Source organism: Orbicella franksi, chromosome 4 (assembly GCF_964199315.1).
Source record: "Orbicella franksi chromosome 4, jaOrbFran1.1, whole genome shotgun sequence".
Taxonomy (NCBI): domain Eukaryota; kingdom Metazoa; phylum Cnidaria; class Anthozoa; order Scleractinia; family Merulinidae; genus Orbicella; species Orbicella franksi.
This window is the reverse complement of record NC_138148.1, coordinates 5807301-5827982: the sequence shown is the minus strand read 5'-3', so window position 1 is coordinate 5827982 and position 20682 is coordinate 5807301. Positions and strand designations below refer to the sequence as shown.

Genomic DNA, 20682 nt, shown 5'->3' with positions numbered 1-20682 from the left:
TTAAGTCGCTTTGACCTTAACTTGAGAATTCCGGGTTTAATTTGACGAGGAACAGCATATTTCGTTCAGAATAACGCAACTAATATCTTACTTGACGACACTCCACGAACTACGAGCGATTTGCCGGTGACCCATTTTTGGCGCCAAATTAGAAGCTTAGGGAAACAAAATGTTTCATACTTTTCAATTTTTGCAATCTGATATGATTTTTGGAAATGTAAATGCTGGTTAGTGAATATTCAATGCAATCTCCAGCGAGAAAAGTTGCCCGATTACAATACCTTTCCTGTTAACATACATTAACGTCAAGACAGTAAAGTTTTTCCCGCCTACTAAATCCTGATTGGTCAATTCAAATTTCAGCCGCGCCAGCCGTATGCACGGTACCCACCCCCTTCCCACGCACTCCCCCGAAATAGGCAATCCCATAAGCACCCTCGCCGACACTATTAGCAAATTATGGGTAGTCTTTTTCAAAGTGCTCCAAAAAAACATGACGTCAGCAAGTGCAGCTTATCCGCTGGTGTTTATGGTACATGTAACCTCACAGGACAAAGCTGTTCACACAAACACGTCATACTTTTTAAACCTTCTAAGAGAAAAGGTTACTGTTTGCTGTCTCACGAAGAACAACTCAATGGAAGGAACAGTTAAATTAGGCTGTGGCTTTTTGTTCTATGCAGGAAATTCGGGGTTAATAATAATTTTTAAAGACTGCAGGTGATAACCCTAAAAAACATTATTTGATAATCTCCTTGTATTGTATTTCCCCCAAAGCAACGCCTGCACATAATTCACACCAACATACTTCCAAACTGTCAGTACAGTGTCAGAGTAAGTTTCGCAACCAAATGGCGTACTGGAGAAAACAATTGCATCCACATGTACAGGGTTTCAAAGCTATCCTTTACATTACAGAATGTAAATGAAGTCATTTTAAAGATTGGAATTTAAAGAGGCTTGTATTTTCTTTCAAGTTCCTTTTTCATATTTTTTCATTGGGAAGAAGAAAGGTACAGTACTCTTAAGAGTGAATGCCTATAAAAATGGACCTAAATCGCCTATCAATGGCACAGGTCGAAAAATTGATTTCGCTTGTATTTTGTCCATAGATAGGTCCTAGTAAGAATAGAAACGGACCATAGTTAGTTTCTGCTAATACAGCTTTCTTTGGTAGAAATACGCCAAAAACGATTTCGACCCGACTGGGCTCAAAATCTACTTTCGGTTTTGCTGAATTTTCCGAATATTTGATTGCTTCGCGCTCCGCAGAACAACTACTTGAGAATCTTTCAATGGATTTTATATTCAGTTCAGGTCTTGGTAGTATGACTGAGCGAAAAATAAAATAAATCAAAGTTAGTTTTGAGCCCGAAAAGAGGTAAAACTGAAACGCAAAATTTTACAGTATGTCGCAAGAGAATTATTGCTTAAAAACATCGCCATATTTTTCTATGGGCTATAACTTTAAATACCATAAAAACACTTTCTACGGGTTAAATATACACCCACCTGTTAGGATATCAAAAAATATCTCTGGGCAAATGGTTTCAAGTCGCCCGCCTTGGCCTGTGTTTCTCATAGATTTTGCCCAAAATCCGCCGTTGGAATGTAAGCAATTGCGTGACGCGGATAGCCACTCTCGAGTAAAATATTCGTTTCCAGCAATCCGATGAAAGCAATTTTTGAAACGTTGTGTGGATAAAATAATGGAAAATGTTTTTTTTTTTTGTTGTTTTTTGTTTTTGTTTTTTTTGTTTAACTTAGTATAAATATATATGTTTTTTCATTTGCATTGCGACACCCACGACATCCATGATAAAGAACGTTTCTACAGTACTCCGGGAAATGATTTTAACACTTGTTTATTTTATTGATTTCACTGATAACTTACAACACAGTAGCAGTTTCAGAGATACACTTAACCAATCCTCTATGATTTATGGCAACTGAATCATTGACTGACAAATAAAGTCAAGTGGAAATACCATAATTTCTATAGACTACTAACTGCGCGACGGCATCTCAGCTCTTCTATCTGTGCAGAAAATTTGTACCTACACAATATGCTCAAACTCAGCTAGAAAACCCGGAATTTCTTGAATTGAATTAGCCGAGGAAGAAATTGCGTTTAAGTTTCAATCATACTGGGAAAAAAATCCATCTTTTCTACTTTGGTTGTTTGATCAATTAACTGAAATTTGCAGATCAAAACACTGGTAGACAAATAAACATTACAGTGGTCGATCTAGGACTAGGTTTACAATAAAGGAGTTCCCGAATTCATCAATTTTAGAGTATTCGGATTAGTAGGGGTTTACAGTGAAAGGATATTCGGATTCTTAATCGTTTATACACGACGATAACTCCGGGAACATTCATGATGGAATGGTTAACAAGCAGTTTGTTGCCTCGACAACGAGAAACAAAATGCCTCCGAAAATAAGGCTAGGGGTAGGTTGAGACAGTCTGAAGTTTTCTTTCAACTCGCTGACCACGGTACTGTTGTCCATCATGCCAGGTTCCTCCAGGTATTTACTTAGGGTTTAGGGTCGAAAACCGTCGAGGTTTTCGATCGTGCCATCGTCGTCATCTGCGCAGTAAAGTGTAAATTGGGCACGGTTTCTGAGGAGTATGGCATTACCCATTATAAAAGTGATTACCTACACCTGAAACAGCACGAGGTAATCACCCAGCGACCGCCATCAAATGGCCATCAATGCGCCTACGACTCGACTACGACTGGATCATGTAATCCGCCATTTTCGTTCCACCGCAAACTCAAAAGATCACAGGCGGAAAAATATCTGGATTCGAGAGAAAATCGTTCACACGACAAAACTCTCCGGATTCAAAAGTTTTCGGATTCAAAGTTCCCACTTTAAATTCCGGATTCAAAATCTCCGGAGACACGACCAAACCGGGGGGTTTTTATTTCGGTTTCGTCCACTTTTGTGTAAATGGCAAAATCAATCCGGCACTAAAACATTCTGGATTCATCACGAATCCGGAACAATTTCCTCTAGTGTAAACCTGCAATCCTGGCCATAAGTTGTTGGGACACCTCCCATTTTTGCGCGCTGAAACCCACGATTTCAACTACGTCCTTAACGTTTTAGAACAAAAGATGAATGGAAGCAAGTACAATTGACCCCCCCTCTCCCCTAGCAATGTTGCATGAAAATGAAGCTATTCTGAAGACTAGATTGGATGTGGGAAAAAAGGAAAAAGGGACAATAGAAAGTGGTTAGACAGTTGTGTTGGAACCAAACGCGATTGCTGAAAAATCGCTATTATTGGAATGAGACGTGAATATCTATCTTATCGTCTCTTTTGTTCGAGAATACTGTTCTAGGAGGCGAACAACTCTTGAAACGAGGCTATTCTGAGGCTATTGTCAAGGATTTTTTTTCTTCAAGATTTTTATCAACATTGACAGGGGGAGGGGGTAGGCGGGCTTGCGCGGTTTTGGTCTTAAGAGAGGCTGCCTGTGAAGTCATCTGCCGTAACTGTCCCAACACTTTTGACCAGGATTGTAGTCTTAAATGAACAGCGAACATCCATCTTGTTTTGTTCGCGGAAGTCGGTCACAGAGGAGCGAATTTCAATGAAATATATATATAATTTGATTAAGCAATTAGCCAAAAATAGGTTGGCCGCCAAAACAGTTTAGGGTTTAGCCTAACTTTAACCTTAAGTTTTAAGACTGAAGAAAAAAAGGAAAAAGCACTGAGCATTTCAGTTGTTTGAAACAGAAACATTCGCGCACAATGAACTAGGTATAGTACGTGGGTAACCAGGAAAGCAATCCGTCCAGCACAGTAATTGTTCAAATTAACAGCTTACCGAGACACTCGCACTGTCGATGCCTCTTATTTATGACTTTTAGGATTTGTTTACTTTACTTTTCCGACTTTTTAGCAGGAGAAAAAGCACTAAATGTGCTGGCACAAATAAAAAGGTTTAACCGAAAATCGATCCGTCGAAATCAACAAATACAAATTTAATCACTGTAGCGTTCCTTCAGATCACGTAAGGCTACAAACCAACAATATCAACTTTTCATTACGCTTAACAAATGAACTTAGAACGATTTTCTTTCTAGAACTCGTTCTTGTAATTAAAATGATCAGAGAAAGAACGACAGCCTAAAACGACATAGCAGTAACACCCGAACTCCGAGTAAATTGCTTTTAATTGGCGTTTTTAATTAAGGAAATTTCCAAAGCGATGACTTTCAAAATATAAAAGTTAAAAGTGGTCCATTATGTTTTTCTTTCTTCACCCAAATGTTCTAAGATAGCCATCTGCGGTTTGTTGGAAACGAATTATGTATTCAGGGTGACCGCCAGAGTCACGCAATTGTTTACATTCTCACGGCGGTTCAGGGAAAAATTCATGAGAAGCACAGGCCAAGGCGGGCGACTTAAAACCATTTGCCCAGAGATATTTTTTGATTTTCAAACAGGTGGGTGTACAGTTAACCCGTATAAAGTGTTTTTATGGCATTTAAAGTTATAGCCCATAGAAAAATATGGCGATATTTTAGTGCTATAATTCGTTTGAAACACATCGTAATATTTTCCGTTTGTGTTCGATCTCGTTTCAGGCTGAAACGAAGCCTCGATTTATTTTATTTTTTGCTCAGTCATACCATGAAGACCTGAGCTGAATGTAAAGACCATTGAAAGATTCTCAAGTAGCTGTTCTGCGGAGCGCGAAGCAATCAAATATTCGGAAAATTCAGCAAAACCGGAAGTAGATTTTGAGCCTAATCGGAAAAAAATCGTTTTTCGCAAATTACTCCCCAAAAAAGCTGCATTAGCAGAAACTAACTATGGTCCGTTTGTTTACTAGCTAGGGCCAATCTATGGGCAAAAAATGAGCAAAATCGATTTTTCGACTTGTACATGCCGTTGTTTGGTCCATAATTATGGGCACTGGCTCTTAATATACATTATACATTATACATTATATTTTGCAGTCACTGCCAGACCGCTATGTTTAAATACTATGAAAACAGTGGTGGGCAGCTGTATGGTGTGCAGGAACCAGCAACTAAAATAAAGCAGACAAAAGCCCTTGATAGCCTTGATGTCTCTGCAGAGTTGCCAGTCAGTATCATCAGAGAGCAGACTCCAGCAACAAGCCTGCCGTGCCACTTAAACCAAGCCCAGCTGAACAATACCAAGACAGCATGTATCTTCATTATAAATGACAAAACGGTGGTATTCATCCCTACACAGAATGGAATAACTGTGTTTGACAGTCATTACCATGGGACAAGTGGAACATTTTTGGCAATGGCCCCAAACCATGCAGCGTTTGAACTGCTTTCATGGTTTAAAACGATTAACAGCATCCCACATAATTTAGGAACAGTAACATGTGTTTCATTTAGATAATGAAATATATCGATCGATTAAGATAAGCAAACTCTGTACATAAAAGTACTCTACAGTTGTATAGGTACATGTAGCCAACAATATACGTTCCTGGAGAAAGCATTTTTTGAGCTTTAAGTCTTGCGAGTAAGCTTACGAGTGCATGCAGGTGCCGACCATACAAGTTTTACGACAGCAATTCCATACCACAGCGTTTGTGTTAAAATAAATTTTACGACTCGCCAAAGAAAGGTGCCATTTTGATTACAAAACAAACTAAGATCGTAATACTCACGTCTGGCGACACTTTTCCAAACTCTCATTTTGCCGTCAATGTCCCCCAAACATCATTTGTCTCTCAAACGAAGCAAACGACTGTCAAACGAAACGACGCTGAATCGTGGCGGTTGAATCCAAAGCTCTAAATATTTACCGCGTTAACTACAAGTTTTCTTGTATTTCTCGGCATTTCTTTGGGAACAAAAACTTCGAATTGTTCAAATTGTCATTTTCCAGGGCATAAAAAGGAGATATTTGCGTTTAGGTGCCAAAATAATGGAAAAATTTCTGCTCCTTTCTTGTCGTCATTCAACTGAACACGAAAGAACCACACATCACGTTCGCGCCGAAATTTGATTTTGTTGTGCTGACCTCTCGCACATGCGCAGACGTTATTCAGCCCTGTTCGACGGAAGTACAATTTGTCATGTTTACTGACTGTACAGAACACGCATCGGCGGACGCTCTCATTCATCGACAACAGAGAATTTACTGGATTTTTACACGAATAAAACTGAGCAGTATCTACGGACGTAAAGTTATTAAGCCTCGATGAAACATCAAGCGTTGCTTACAATTCAAGCGAAACTCAAACTAGCAATTATTTTGTTTTACTTTTCAGTCGCGATAGACTGACAAATTCCTCGCAAGCGTGTGGCAAGAGGAGCTATGAAACTATGAAGTCCTGACGCTCTGCTATATCTAAATATATCCAGCTAGTTTTTTTTTGCTGTGTAATGGAAAAGCTGTTAATCTTCAACATATGTGAAATTTAAAGTGGAGTAATGTACAGCTCATGTAAAAGAAGCATCAGTCGGAACACAACTTGGTCAGCGATATATATAAGCTTACAGCGGAACATACCTAAATTCGACACTGTCTTACTTCACTCAAACTGGAGCAGCTTACGACGAAAATACTTAAGCAAAATTCCAACAGACGTAAACGCGTTGAGTTGTGGGGCAAAAACATGAAACATTTCGGGAATTTCGGAGGCCATTTCCCCCGCGCGACATCCGCAAAAATCCTCGCAGCATGCACGCGCGTGTGCCGCAGGTGATGGCGCAATTTGTTCTAAAAATAGAATTATTGTCCCATATCATGGGGACAACCCCAATACTTGAAATGGCGCGCGCTTATGGTCTCCGTCCCCGATTATTGCTCCTGGTTTCATAGAATATTTAAATTACGTACATTATTCTAAGCTAGCATTTGCAGTAGCGTGCTCGTTTCGCGACTAATTCGAGTATATCCCCTGATGAATAAAGTAGTCTTATGGATCTTGCCTTCAGAGTACTTTTCCACCGATTCCAAACAATAAAATTTCGACCGGATAAAGACTGAGCTATCTGTCGCGACTGGAACTAATCAACAAATGCAATCAAAATGTAGCTGTTCCCACGGTTATCATCCCAAAGCCAAGTTGTGTCAATAAACAAGGACAATTCCCTCAGATTGCGATAAATGCTGCCGTCGAAGCGTTTAAGTTCGCCAGAATCTAACGCTGAGAGCACATAATAGCGAGGCGTATGGCGACTGAATGGAAAGAAGTCAAAAAAAAGATCCATTGGAAAGACGAGCTCACATAGCCTGCTCAAATACTCACATGTTCCTCACGTCTTATCACACGTCTTAGCATTAAACGGTACCAGTTTACTAGCCGTGACATGCCCCTGTAAAAATCAAGCAGGGTGGCCATTTTGGTGTCCTTACAGGAATGTGGTTTTTTTCGACCTAGAACCGTGCACAGTAAGACGAACTCTGAAAAGCCACAGGTCAAAATTAGGTTTGCGTTCCACTTCGTCGAACGCAAAAATCAAGAAGCTTACAAAAAACATATATTCAAGCGTAAAGAACGCAACATTTTTTGAAACACTCTAAGAAAATAGTTATGGTTGCCATAGAAATTGAAAGTGATGTGATCATTCCATTGGTGATGTTTAGGCGACAAAACGTTGTTTAAGTCTGAGAACAATTAGTGATTACTGCCCAATTAGTAATTAGTGCCCAATTTTGATGCCCCATAGAAAATTGGGGCATCAAAATGTGGTCGAGATAACTGGATTTATGAAGGATTTAAGAGAAAACATAAAATGAAAGTTGTCTGTCCGAGCTGTAAATTTTATCAAGGTGGTGGTAGTTTTTAGTTTGTTGGTTTATCTTTGTCAACAGGTAACTATTATTATTACTATTATTATTATTATTATTATTATTATTATTATTATATAAACAAACAGTCGACCCTTAAATTATGGTATTACGTTAAAAGACGAACATTTAAGAAATGATGCTCGTGGGAGAATACTGCTTTGTGAGCCCAACCAAAAACGCTTGAGAAGTCTCATGACCCCACAAGGGAACGTAAGTGATGGACTCGTACATCACGCGAACAAAAAACAAAATACGACCTGTTTTGTCTATTGAATGCTATTTTGAGTCAATTTTAAAGATTTTGAAAATTTTAAATAAGATATGGTGAATAGTCTCTAGAAATTGGCTTTACATCCAGCCAAGATGTTACGTTAGGCTAAAGCGTAGAAATAAAGCTGCGCTTTCAAATTTCTCCGGCGTAGTGTGGAAGCGCTGCCTAAATCAATAGAGCTTGGTAAAACCCCAGGGGACTCCCTTGTCTATTTATGCGCGTTTATTCAGCCTCTTTCGTGGTCTGCTCTGCGATCTCCTGCCTAGGCTAAATCCCCGAGGGGGGGGGGAGGTACTCCCAGAAAAATTGGGGAGGGTGTGCAGCCCGCTTCCCAAAACGCTTACCCTATCTATGACCAAAATCTGCGATATTCCCTACCCTATTTATGACCTTACCAAAAATTCGAAACCCTATTTATGACCTAACCCTTAAATCAAAACTCTGTTTCAGACCTGCGTTATAATTGGTTTCCTAGTTCAGACCAATGTTAAATTACCGTAAACATAATTTGTGAATGGCTTTTGTTGATTTTCTCAGTCTTCGATAATGATGAAAAAAAAGTGGCTTCTTGTTAAAAAGATACCCATATCAAGGTTACAGTGCAAAGACCATACCCTATTCATGACCAAAATGGCCAAAATCAGCTTAAATCGATACCCCATTTATTACCAAAACGGTTGAAAAACCATACTCTTTGGGGCCTCACATAACTATGTAGCCCATATACTGAGTGGGATGTCGGTGGTGATATTCGTGGTGAAGATGATATACGATTGACAATGATTCACTTATTTGGATTGTGTCGTTGGGGCTCTATATATAGTGAAATACACATCCGACGTTCTGTTTCAAAATTGATGTCATATCCATGCCTCTTTTGTGCATTGGTGTTTTCCTTTCTCTTGTACGAATTATGTTGCAAAAGAATTGAATACAACAAAATATGTCTCAATAGACTGTTATTTTCTTCGTTCATGTCCATTATTTGTACGAGACGATTTACGTAAGAACGTTTGCTAAGCCAAGCTCGATGCCATGTTTCCCCCTTCAGCGTCAGCTGTAGCTAGGTAATGGCAATATCCCTTTCATTGCAGTTCACGCTGGTTAAATATATACTTCTTCTCATATTTCAGGTCATCTCTGAGCCTAAGAAATCCCAAATATTGCAATTTCAGTTGCGGTGGCACATCAAAAACATTGAGATCTTCAAAAAAATTATTATAGCAGAATTGCTTCTTAAGAGCAGGTGCATTTTGTTGTTGTTTAAAATCGACTGACTGATGTCACATAGCGTCGACGTTTTAAATGAAAATTGTTTTAATTGAAAATTGCGATTTTTTCACGAGTTAAATCAAATAGTCACTTGGTGACTTCCCATATCCACACTACAAATTTGTATTTCTTGTAAAAAGGTGCAAATATTGTTTTTACGACATAGCGGCACATCATGATCAGGCTTAATCACAACAATCTTAGCCCAATGGTAATAACCAGTGAATAATAATTTGAACCGTGGCAACGTCTGTTGGTCCAAACAAGCGATAAGAAAAGGAAACTCCGTTGTGACACAAAGCAAACGTCCTACAGCGTTTTTCATTGTTTTGCTTTTTTATTCAACTCCTCGCGAAACGTGTTTAATATTAGCGAGCATGTTTGGCTTTTTTGTCAGTTCTGTTCAATTCGCCTTGATGTCTTTTTTGATGCCAAGGGCCAGCTCTTTTGCCGGTATGTTACTTTCTCCTTTCAGTACTGTTGCCTTGTTTTCCAACTTATTTTCAAAGGACGACATTTATTTTGCATAGGGCTTTTAAATTTGTTTAGGTTACACGTTTTGACTCTCGACACTGAGAAGGGAAGTCATGTCCACCGAAAACTGCGATAAAAAGCAGAACATTCCCATTCCAGCTGTCTCCTCAACCTATTAGCGATGGTGAATACAAAAGTTACGGCAAATAATGTTAAAGCCTACCGAATGGACTCGACTACGTAACCTGGTTTTTAAGCCAGTATGAGCTAGTGTGTTTTGTACAAATTTCTTTGTTCTTCACTTAAAGTTTCGAGCAACTCTACTTTCATAGGGGAACTTGGAATCTTGGTCCATTTACTGTTCATAGTTTTGTTTTCCCGGCGAGAAAAAACAAATTATGGGTTTAACATAATAAACGTCGTTCCGATTCCAAAATTTTGGGCAATTCGTTGGTATCGTTTTAATCAGTTTCGGGCTATAAAGTTGTTATCCGTTATATAACTTTGTCTTAATTGACAGTTATGGCAGTTGACGTGTGGCTATAATCTTTAAGAAAACAATTTCTCACTTTGTCGATAGTTTTACCAGAGTTTGCCTTGAACAATTAATCGGGCTCTACTGTCATCATCTATCGTCTTTAGTTTTGTATTAGTCTAAGAGTTACTGAGTGATATAATTGAGTGATATATTTATGGACCTGGCCAATATCCAGCTATCGTGGCCTCACACTTGGTCGATAATCCCAATAAAAACTATTATTTATTATGTAGTTCATTTCGCCACTAACAAGACAGTATGTGCGACAGAATAGCCCTTTTCACGCTTAACTTTTCTCGTTTGTGTTACAATGTAACTCCAGCAAGGAGTTGAGTCAATCTGTCGCAGACTCTACAAAATTACCCGGAATTTTCTCGCTTAAATTTTAGATTATATCGTAATACAAATGAAGAAAAGGTAACATGTAAAGGACTAATAACGGCTATTCATAGAAGACGGTGGGATTTCAGCTGGACTGGTTAATTACTGGTGTCCGAAGCCGCGGGTTGCTTTGTTCTAATTACGAAAAGGAAAATTTTGTTAGAACTCCCGCAAATTCCGCAATATAAGAGCAAATTGTATAATTAAAAAGAAAACAGATTTAGAATTGAAGTTTATTCCGCCACGGCAAAACGACAAGGAAAGCTACCGAGTTTCTTCTTTATTTTCTTCTCGTTCGTATGTCAACAGCCTTAATTTTTTTTAATCCTATTGCACTTGATCTAGCCCTCGGACGTACAAGGTAGGGGTGGATGCCAAACACCCTCCCACACAACGATTTAATCTAAAATCCTGAAGCTTTCAGTACTTGTTCATTCATCCTATACGGAAATATTGATATGTCAATTGTTTATCTATGATATTGCCATGACGACGGCAAATCTTCGTGTACGTCTAAGCAAAAATCAGCACTTTTGAGAATTCTCTGTTTTTCCTCTTTTCTACATCAAATTGCGGAAATTCTCATATCTTTACATTCTATGAGCATTTTGGTGTGACTGTATTAATTTTTGTTATTTCTTGACTCAGCTAAGAAAATATTGAAATCTAAGATGGTGGATCCAAGATAGTGGGTTAAATGACGTCATATGACGTCATAACCAGCAAAAATGGTGTCATCTTGTAGAGCAAGTTAAGGATTATCTGCTTATTGTAAACTTATACCGCTAAGCCTTAACAAAAAGAAAACCTGGGGGAGGGGTTACATCCCCCCATTTACCACCGTCGGTGTATGGGTTTGCTTTTATGTCAGTAAAACAAGGAAATGCAGAAATATTTTTAAAGTTTATAGAGCAAAGTAGAACGTGCTATTTTTTGTGGTCACAGCTATTTATGTTGTTCGCCCTAATGATAAGTAAAAATCGATTTGACTGTTGGGCTGCTTTGCATTGTTATCAGTACGTAAAAATTATATTCGTAGTGCAAATTTTCCCTTGCTTGATGATATATAAAGTAGTCATTGTTTTTTGCTGTTGTTGTTGTTTTGGGCAAACTAACCTTGCTTCGTTTTCCTCTTTTTTTTTTTTTTTTTTTTTTTTCCATGATCATTTGGGCCAATTTTTAATCAGGCTCTACCTATTTCATTTCTTGTATCTAATAATAGGTTTAAATTCTCCATTTTCCAACTGCCCATAATGCACTCTATTTGCCCTGCATAATCTGCATATTCCCAAGAGTATTTCACAACAATAGTTTATGCACTTTTTAGGGGGTAGGGGGCGGGGGCGCAAACAGACTGAATTATAGGAAATTGGAAAATAGGGAATATGTCGAGGAAACGGTTGTTGTTATTCATCGTGGTAGGTGCAATAATAAAGTGTATTATCGTTTGTCTCACGATGTAGTCACTTGAGAAGTAGATCGCGACGTTTCGACTGCTTACTGCTAGTCTTCTTCAGGCGATAAGGTCGACTGATTGCACGGTATCATTTATATCACAAAGGTCGGCTGTGATTGGTGCATTTCGATCCTCCTATTGTTCCATTGTTCCGGCGAGTAGCTGTTCCCTCAGTGGTCCGCTGTTGTACCGTTCTCTTGTTGTTGTGTTTCTTGATCGTGGGTATCCATGCTTCAGGAATTTCAATTCCGCTATCCCTGTTCATGTTGTTAGGGTGAAGTCTTATGTGAAAAGCTTCCTTGACCCTACGTGTGTACCAGTGAGGATCTTGTTTAGCCGGGTTGACGGTGTCCTTTGGTCGCACTAAGTGTGACCGAAGAGAAGAGAGCCTGTCGCGGAATTTAAATCCACCGCCGTTTTACCTTATGTCCAAGGAGTTTCGGAGTCTCTCCGCCGCTGCCTAGAACAACAAGGCATTCGCACCGTCTTTAAGTCCGACACGACACTTCGGTCACACTTAGTGCGACCAAAGGACACCGTCAACCCGGCTAAACAAGATGGTGTTGTCTACAGGATTCCCTGCGAGTGCGGCAAAGTCTACATCGGGGAAACAGGGAGATCTAAGCAGGAGAGGATCAAAGAACACGACAGGGATGTACGACTCGCCCGTACCCAGACCACCGCCGTTTCTGAACACACCCACGAGACCGGCCACTATCCTATCTGGAATGAGGTCAAGTTTATTGATCGAGATCCTCACTGGTACACACGTAGGGTCAAGGAAGCTATTCACATAAGACTTCACCCTAACAACATGAACAGGGATAGCGGAATTGAAATTCCTGAAGCATGGATACCCACGATCAAGAAACACAACAACAAGAGAACGGTACAACAGCGGACCACTGAGGGAACAGCTACTCGCCGGAACAATGGAACAATAGGAGGATCGAAATGCACCAATCACAGCCGACCTTTGTGATATAAATGATACCGTGCAATCAGTCGACCTTATCGCCTGAAGAAGACTAGCAGTAAGCAGTCGAAACGTCGCGATCTACTTCTCAAGTGACTACATCGTGAGACAAACGATAATACACGTTATTATTAGGGAATATGTTAATGTAAAATCAATTTTTAAAATGTGTAATTGAGGTCAATATAAAAAGCTAATTGCGTTCGCCAACAGTAACACTCTATCGAAAATATCATACTATAAAGAATGCAACGTGCAATCAATGTCAATAAAAACGTTTTTTACAGATCAATGTCGTGACTTGGAGTTCCGAGCCGACCAAACATTCCAAGGAAAACGTCTATTAAATCATGTGATACGTGTTCATGACGTCATGATGACAGATTTCTGTGATGCACTTGGTTACAAGGAACACAACTGTGCAAGTTATAATTTGATGAGGAGAAGTAAAAGTGAGAGACACAGATGTGAATTGAATAATGCTACTCATGAAGGGAATGAAAATGACTTGGAGGAAAACCCAGATTATATATACCGCGGAGCAAAGGTGAGAATTGATAAAATATTTCATTTTTAATCACAGATGGTTAGTTGCTGTTAATTCTGATTTCGAAATCTTTTAACTTTTAATGTAGCTGAGGTTGAATCTCATCTGAACTTTACCATGTAGCAGTACACTCTTGATATAACAACTCTACATAGTTCAACTATATTAATAAAATGTTTAAGCAAGCAACTGGAACGATGATCCTGCTGGTGTACGTTGGATCAATAGTGATATAATCGGCTTTACATACAAAATGAAGAATACAAAAGCAAAAACCGACACAACGTAGGATGATTTTTTGAAGGTGTACTATATTTCGGCTGACCAAACCAGCCTTCTTCAGGTACAATGGAAATTTTTACATTGGGACGTGTTTTTATGTAGCCGATATTTACCTAATACCGGAAATATTTAGCCCGTGCTTATTACTTTGTTCGTTAGCCTGGGTGAGGGTAAGTGGGGGAGTTTCTAGCTTTCTGTTTCCATCACCCCATATATCTTCAAAGTATTGACTTAAAAGTAATCAAACTTACATGGCATCCAAATCATCCAAATTTGTTTACCATTGCGGTAATCACGTGCGAAGCATTCCACTAAATGACATCACATTTCAAAAGTCCTGCGATATTGGATTTCACGAATAAACGAACAGGTCTTCAAATTTATTAAAGAGAACAATCTTAGAAAATGTAGGACCTGTAAAGATTTTGGAATGAAATAATTATAAAAAAAGTCAAAAGGCTCACGAAAACAGATATTCAAAACACAAAAATGTCGCGAAACACGTTTAGAAAATATAGTTGCCATGGAAACGTCGTCATGGAAAGTCACGTGATCACACTATCGCCACACTAGAATGTTCCCTAATAAGTTTTAAGAAGAGTGTGGTATGCGTTGCTTGGGTAACAAAAAGTTGTTTAAGTTAAACTATCTGAGATGAACGCAGGTACTAGTGCCCAAGAAAGTGCCTGTTAATCCCAAAAGCTGCAGCCACACCGTTCACTGTTCGATTATAGAAAATTGGGGTATGAAAATGTTGTCCAGATATCTGGATTATGATTATTATTTTAAATGGCCAAACGAAAGTAGCCTGTCTAAGCTATACGTCTTATCAGCATGGTGGTAATGTTTTGTTTGGTTGGTTTTTTTTTGTCGTCACGGAAGGTTCAATCAAGAATATTAGGTTAAATCCAATTTGATTTGGAAACAGTGGATGAAGAGCCACTTCGTGGAAATGCCACTGCAAATTCCCATTATTATTATTATTATTATTATTATTATTATTATTAATTTGTACAGAAACAAAAAAACAGTGCCAACTTTTAATTAAAAGCTCATATGGTGTTGTTCATTTTTGACATGGTTTTTGGTTGCCTATTTAGAGTGCCTGTCTTAATAACCCCTGCGAGAACAACGCAACCTGTCAAACCGGTTTTACCGAAAAAGGATACCGCTGTTTGTGTACTGCTGGATTCCAGGGTCAGGAATGTAAAAATGGTGAGTGAACAAAGTTGTTCAGTAGCAACAGAAACCTTAAGCAAACCACGACGACAATGGCAATGAGAACCTCGCTAAACAAACAGTAGCAATCTTTGCACGTTTATAAGCTGTCTTTTGCAAGACAACAACATAAAGCCGGGTTCAAACGTAGAAGTTGACGTTAATGATACTATTATAATTAGGTAAAGTAAAGTTCGACTTCTGAAGCAGTCGTGATCGATATATTTGTATCTTGGTCGACCTTGCCGTTCTATTCGACTACGGCAGCCGAATAGAGCGACAAAAGTTCGACTTCGTTTCACACGTCGAGCTTTACGTATGCCGAATCTAATCAGCATGCATTACGGATACATATGATAAATTATATTTTACCTCAAAGATCTTGTGTGGAAATAGCTATTAAGTTCGGCGCCATTATGTTAAACGTCTCAATCTACTGTTCGCCTCTCATGGCTATTAGCTTGGGCACCATGTGAAGTTCGACGTCCGAACCAGGCCTAACATGACCACGTATTACGTATTTTGGAGAACTGAACGTTATCTGCGGGGACCGCCAATTCTTTTGTACTTCCATTTCGAACTGAACACTGCTGTTCGCTTGAGCAAGATTTAAGAGCGACGGACACGCCGAACTGATCAAGATAACTACGAAATTTGAAAGTGAAATATAATCTATGTGTTTGCGCTTATGCTTCTGTCGCTAGTGAAAGCAGGGCTTAAGCGTCATCGTCGTCATTATTAAGCCTCCAGCGTCTGTGCTGTGGTGCAAAATGATATATATGTACCGACCTATATATATATATATATATATATATATATATATATATATATATATATATATATAATTGAATAGGATGAGCAGGGAAATAATTACAACTAACTGCCTCATTTTATCTTTGGATCACCAACCTATTCCCTTCGGAAGGTGATTCACAGTGCTTTCTGACAAATATTAAATAGTAGTGTATCATGGGATCAGAAATCGAATCAACAAAGAAACGAGTGAAAATGTGTTCAGCCGGGAATCGAACCCAGGTCTCCTGGTTACCGCTCAGATGTCTTACCTTACTGTGAATCGCTGATCAACTTGAGCGGAGTGACGCGATCCTAACTGCAGAAAATGTGTGATTCTCCCTAGAGCCTGCTACTGAAAGGTCCTCCCAGTACTTTCAAAACAGAGAGTAAAAGGAATCTCCTTCCCTTGCATACGGCAGGCAGCTATGAAGTTAGAATTAAACAATCAACATTTAGTCAGAAGGAAGAATCTTTATCATCCTGATGTCACTAGTTTGTTAGCAGGAAAGACATTTAATTCGGGCCACTTTTCTCACTGAAGACCCCGTTGAATATTCACAAAAAGACCACAAACCATAACAGATTGTGACAAATGAGAAATATGAAACATAACGTGCCTCTGAGCTTTAACTTTGGCGCTGAAACGTTGTCACCCGCGTCCGGCAACTCGCTCGCTAAGCGGTCGTGTCGCCAGTGTGCTAGTCTAAAAAAAAATACCTTGTTTTTAGTCAAGTTGCAGACAGAATTCTCGAGTTAAATATTAGTAGACGCTAAAACGACTTAAACGCTGTGCTTTATGGTGTCGTTTCGGTAGGACAGTACAGTTTTGACTATTGCTCGATCTGCAAGTGCAGCAACCGTATACAAGTTTAGACAGATAGCCAGAGAATCTTTATTTAAACACGGTTAAAAATTCGTCAACTAAAACTACTAATAACTAATAGTAAAAAAAATAATAATAATTAAATAAAACAAGCTGCTCTCCACGGATGCCGTGACTTGTACATCTCTTTGGGTATCTCAATTTTTCACGTCACCTTCCAGTGACGCTCGTCATCCTGAGAAAACAGGGCCTGGCTGGGATGGTTTTATCAGAAACAGTTTTAAAAAAAAATCTTCAAAACAGGCTAGTAAAAATCTACTTTGTACATTTTACACGAAATGTATTTTCTTTTATGGAATTTAAAGTTGGATCACTTAACGCCCCAAAACATCTTTCCTATTTTAGACATTGACGAGTGCGCTTTAGGAACGCACAGCTGCGGTGCTAATAGTGTGTGCAGCAATACCGAAGGCTCACACAACTGCTCTTGTAAACCTGGATATTCTGGAGATGGACAAGTCTGTACAGGTGACATTTTACCTCATTAAAAAGCAAATAAACCTTATTACTAGGTGATGTCTTATTGATATACACAATAGAAAAGACAATTACAAAATATAAAAAAATAAAATGGAATAAACAAAAGGAGGAGGACAAGTTGAATTGTACAGAAAACGTAGCAAATATAAATAAAGAAAAGCAAGGGACCCAATGGGAGTTTTAGAAATTAATTAGGTGTGAAAAAATAATCCCACGTACCACTCTTTGGCGAGACATCTATTGAAAGAGTAAAGATAGTCGAGCGCAGGTGACTGTTGTAATAACAACAGATCCAACAAGATGAATCTTGATAAACTGAAAAAAAAAAAATTCAATAATATATATTTAATTAAATAATAGTTTCTATATTTCAGAACCCAGCTTTTCAAAGGGTGAATAACGTGATTAACCAGATAAATCACTTTTCTTTTACACAAGACGATCTACACTGTCCACTGGCTGTGATTTATCCGGTGGATAGTGTTACCAACCCTTCGAGCAACAGAGGCCAGTTCTAAAATGATACAAGAAACGAAGTAAATTAGTCTGGGCATCCTGTAAATTGACTTTTCTCTCTCTATGTTCTATCGCCTGAGTAGTAGTTTTCTACCAAATTCTATTTTAAATCTATATCATTTTTGCATTGCCTTTTCACTGATGTAGTCTTGTCATGAAAGGAGCTTTACGCGAAAAATCTGTAAGTGAAAACATTTTTTGTTTTTAATTTACCGTTTTCACAATAAGGGTATATATTAATGTAGCTGCTTAGGGTAAGGCTTATTAAGAAGTTTAATTTGTTCGTTACGTAACTGTTTATCTTAGTTTGTCTTGTATTAGTCGTGATCATCCATGGCTGTCCAACAGTCAAGATTGGCCTACTCATCTTTCCCCAGTTCGTTTTGTCTAAGTTCTCGAGCTTTGAACAGCTGTTCTCGCGTTGCACGTAATTATGTTTTGGCATTCTTGCTTATCTTGATTGAAACCACAACGAAGGTTTAAGTTATGCTCAGATTTATTTAAACGGTTATATTCCCTCACATTATGTCCATTCGCTCATCATCACTAATTTCTCCACTGAACCCGTTTGTGTGTCTGGTTTTTGCCTAAGTCAAGCCACTGATGTCTTTAGCTTCGCGGGTTTTTTTTTTTTTTTTTTATCATATCGTAATTAGTTTACTATGACACTGCAAGGTTTAAAAACAGTTTAGTGGGCGGATTAAATCCACCTTGAATTTTGACACAGTTAAGGTGATTCAGAACCCTTAGGGGATTATTTCTTTTTGACCACTCTAATCATTATTTAAAAAACTGTCCTCAAACAAACGCTTTTTACAAACTTTACTATGCAAAAAAAGTACAAACACATAACATCATTAAGTTCGTTTCCGGTTCTTTGACTGTTGAACTAATCCAAATCCGCAGGACCAACCAGACTAATCCTCACTGTGGTCTTGGGGCGTGCGGAGTGGGCCCTTGGACGCTTGTTATGAAGATTGACGGCTCAAAGGTTATTACGGTATTCCTGAAAAGAGAAAATATATGTGTGCAAGGTTTCGGTAACCTAAGGACAGATAAGAAATGTTGATCGGATCGCATCGGACGATGTATGATATTCGTAATCCGGGCTAATGAAAGTGAGGGAACTAACCTTACGATCACACGATACGGGACGTCTGATGCCCCTTGGTTCAAACTGCTCGCTCTGCTACAATGTTTATATATTACGATTGGTAATTATTGTTTTCTCCATATCTCACAAGGTATGCAAAGAAAACTCGATTAAGTCTCTTCCTAGTTTAACAGGAAAATATTATTCCGAGCTCCTAAGGCCTTCAAATATGATATTTTCCATTTGGTTTCTTTCCATTCTGCATAGCTCTAGACACGGGCAGCTTGATAAGTTAAAAAATTGGAAGGAGTGAGTTTCTAAGGGTTCAATATGGAGGCTGAAAGCGTTTGTTTCATTTGAAAGAAAATAGAACGTTTGACTTAAACTAGTGCTGTGTTGCACGTTCTGTGAACGTTTGTTCTGGCCTCCTGTGCTCTGACATTGAAACTTTCAGCTTCTTACCGTCTCTCTGTAAGTTTAAGTCTGATTATGGATTTTGTCGTTTAACATTATATGTTGTAATAAATGTAAGTAAAATATCTTGTGTAGATATACATACTCTTAAAACATTTTGTCTCTCAGGGAACCTTTCACTATGATTCTGACCTTTGGAGCAACAATGAAGTATTCAATGTTGAAGGAGAGCAGACTGTATTTGACACACAAGAGACCAAATTGACGACCTACTGGGACACAGGCTTCACCAAGATCTGTCTCGGGATGAGGATCCACGGAGAGGAGAACATTAATTTTCTCGTCATAAACCATGTGGCTGACTCTTTGTACTCGCTGATCGCTGACGGACAACATCGTGCCACCTCATTAGGTCGTGACACATGGAAGACGCTTATTGGTTCCCAGGCCTCCCTACAGCTCAATTGCAATGTTGAAGGTTTCAATACCTTTTGTTCAGGGTATGATTACTCCAGAGCAAGAATTGGTTTTGTTAGCAACAATGAAAATGATTGCAAGTGGTGTGATTCCAGAATCGGGTTTGATACCGGGGGATATCCTCAGCACCATATTACATGTGGAAACGTGGCACAGCACGAGTCAGATAATGGAAACCAATTTATTTCAGCGATGGATTACATTTTTGTCCTATAAAAAATAAATTCAGCTCTTAAACGCGGCATGTTTTGGCATGCTTGTCGAGTAGTGCTCCGGTTGATGAAGGTTATTCTTACCTGCCACACTCCTGGGAGTGTAGACCTTTGTAATAGGCCCCTTTAGCAACAGACGTCGCCGGCCTGACGACGGCAACCGGAAACGTGGCATTTCTTTCGAGACGTCACTGCGCATGTACAACACGTTGTGACCTGACGTTGCCCTGAGGTCGAGAACGTGAGAACGTGGAGTTTCACGTCGCGACGAAAACGTGAGCACTTAATCTCTTGTTTTGATACCTTTTAGCTTACTTTTGTGCTACTTTGGTGCCGAACCAAGGTAAAGTTGCATAATGATTGCCTTTATGTTTAAAACAATGTTCTGGAAGTATTCCTGGACTTATTTTTTCTTCATTGAAAAATTGTTTTTGGCATGTCAAACTAGCCTTCAGCGAAGAGGTTGCCTTCATCCAACGTAATGCCGCTCAGTATAATTAGTTTTTTCAGGTTTTCTAACGTAATAGCTTGAAATGACATTGATTTTATTTTAGCAATACCCTCGTCTTGGTATTTCGTTTAA

At 38.9% G+C, this 20682-nt stretch overlaps 1 protein-coding gene across 1 annotated transcript; it reads left to right on the top strand.

The window, feature by feature from the left end:
* Positions 1 to 13444: 13444 nt before the first annotated feature.
* On the top strand, positions 13445 to 20387 carry LOC145484682 (uncharacterized). The gene is made up of 6 exons (XM_081463283.1): positions 13445 to 13729; positions 15112 to 15226; positions 17253 to 17375; positions 18225 to 18330; positions 18810 to 18894; positions 19579 to 20387. The coding sequence occupies exons 1-6, from the start codon at positions 13445 to 13447 to the stop codon at positions 20101 to 20103; spliced, it is 1239 nt and encodes a 412-aa protein (XP_081319409.1). The 3' UTR covers positions 20104 to 20387.
* The last annotated feature ends 295 nt before the right edge of the window (positions 20388 to 20682 follow it).

Excerpts from the sequence above, each read along its gene's own strand:
- LOC145484682 (XM_081463283.1), top strand. The coding sequence starts at position 13,445 with ATGTCAATAAAAACGTTTTTTACAGATCAATGTCGTGACTTGGAGTTC. Across the intron at positions 15,227-17,252 it reads GGGTCAGGAATGTAAAAATG|ACATTGACGAGTGCGCTTTA; the intron begins GTGAGTGAACAA and ends TTCCTATTTTAG. Across the intron at positions 17,376-18,224 it reads AGATGGACAAGTCTGTACAG|TCGTGATCATCCATGGCTGT; the intron begins GTGACATTTTAC and ends GTCTTGTATTAG.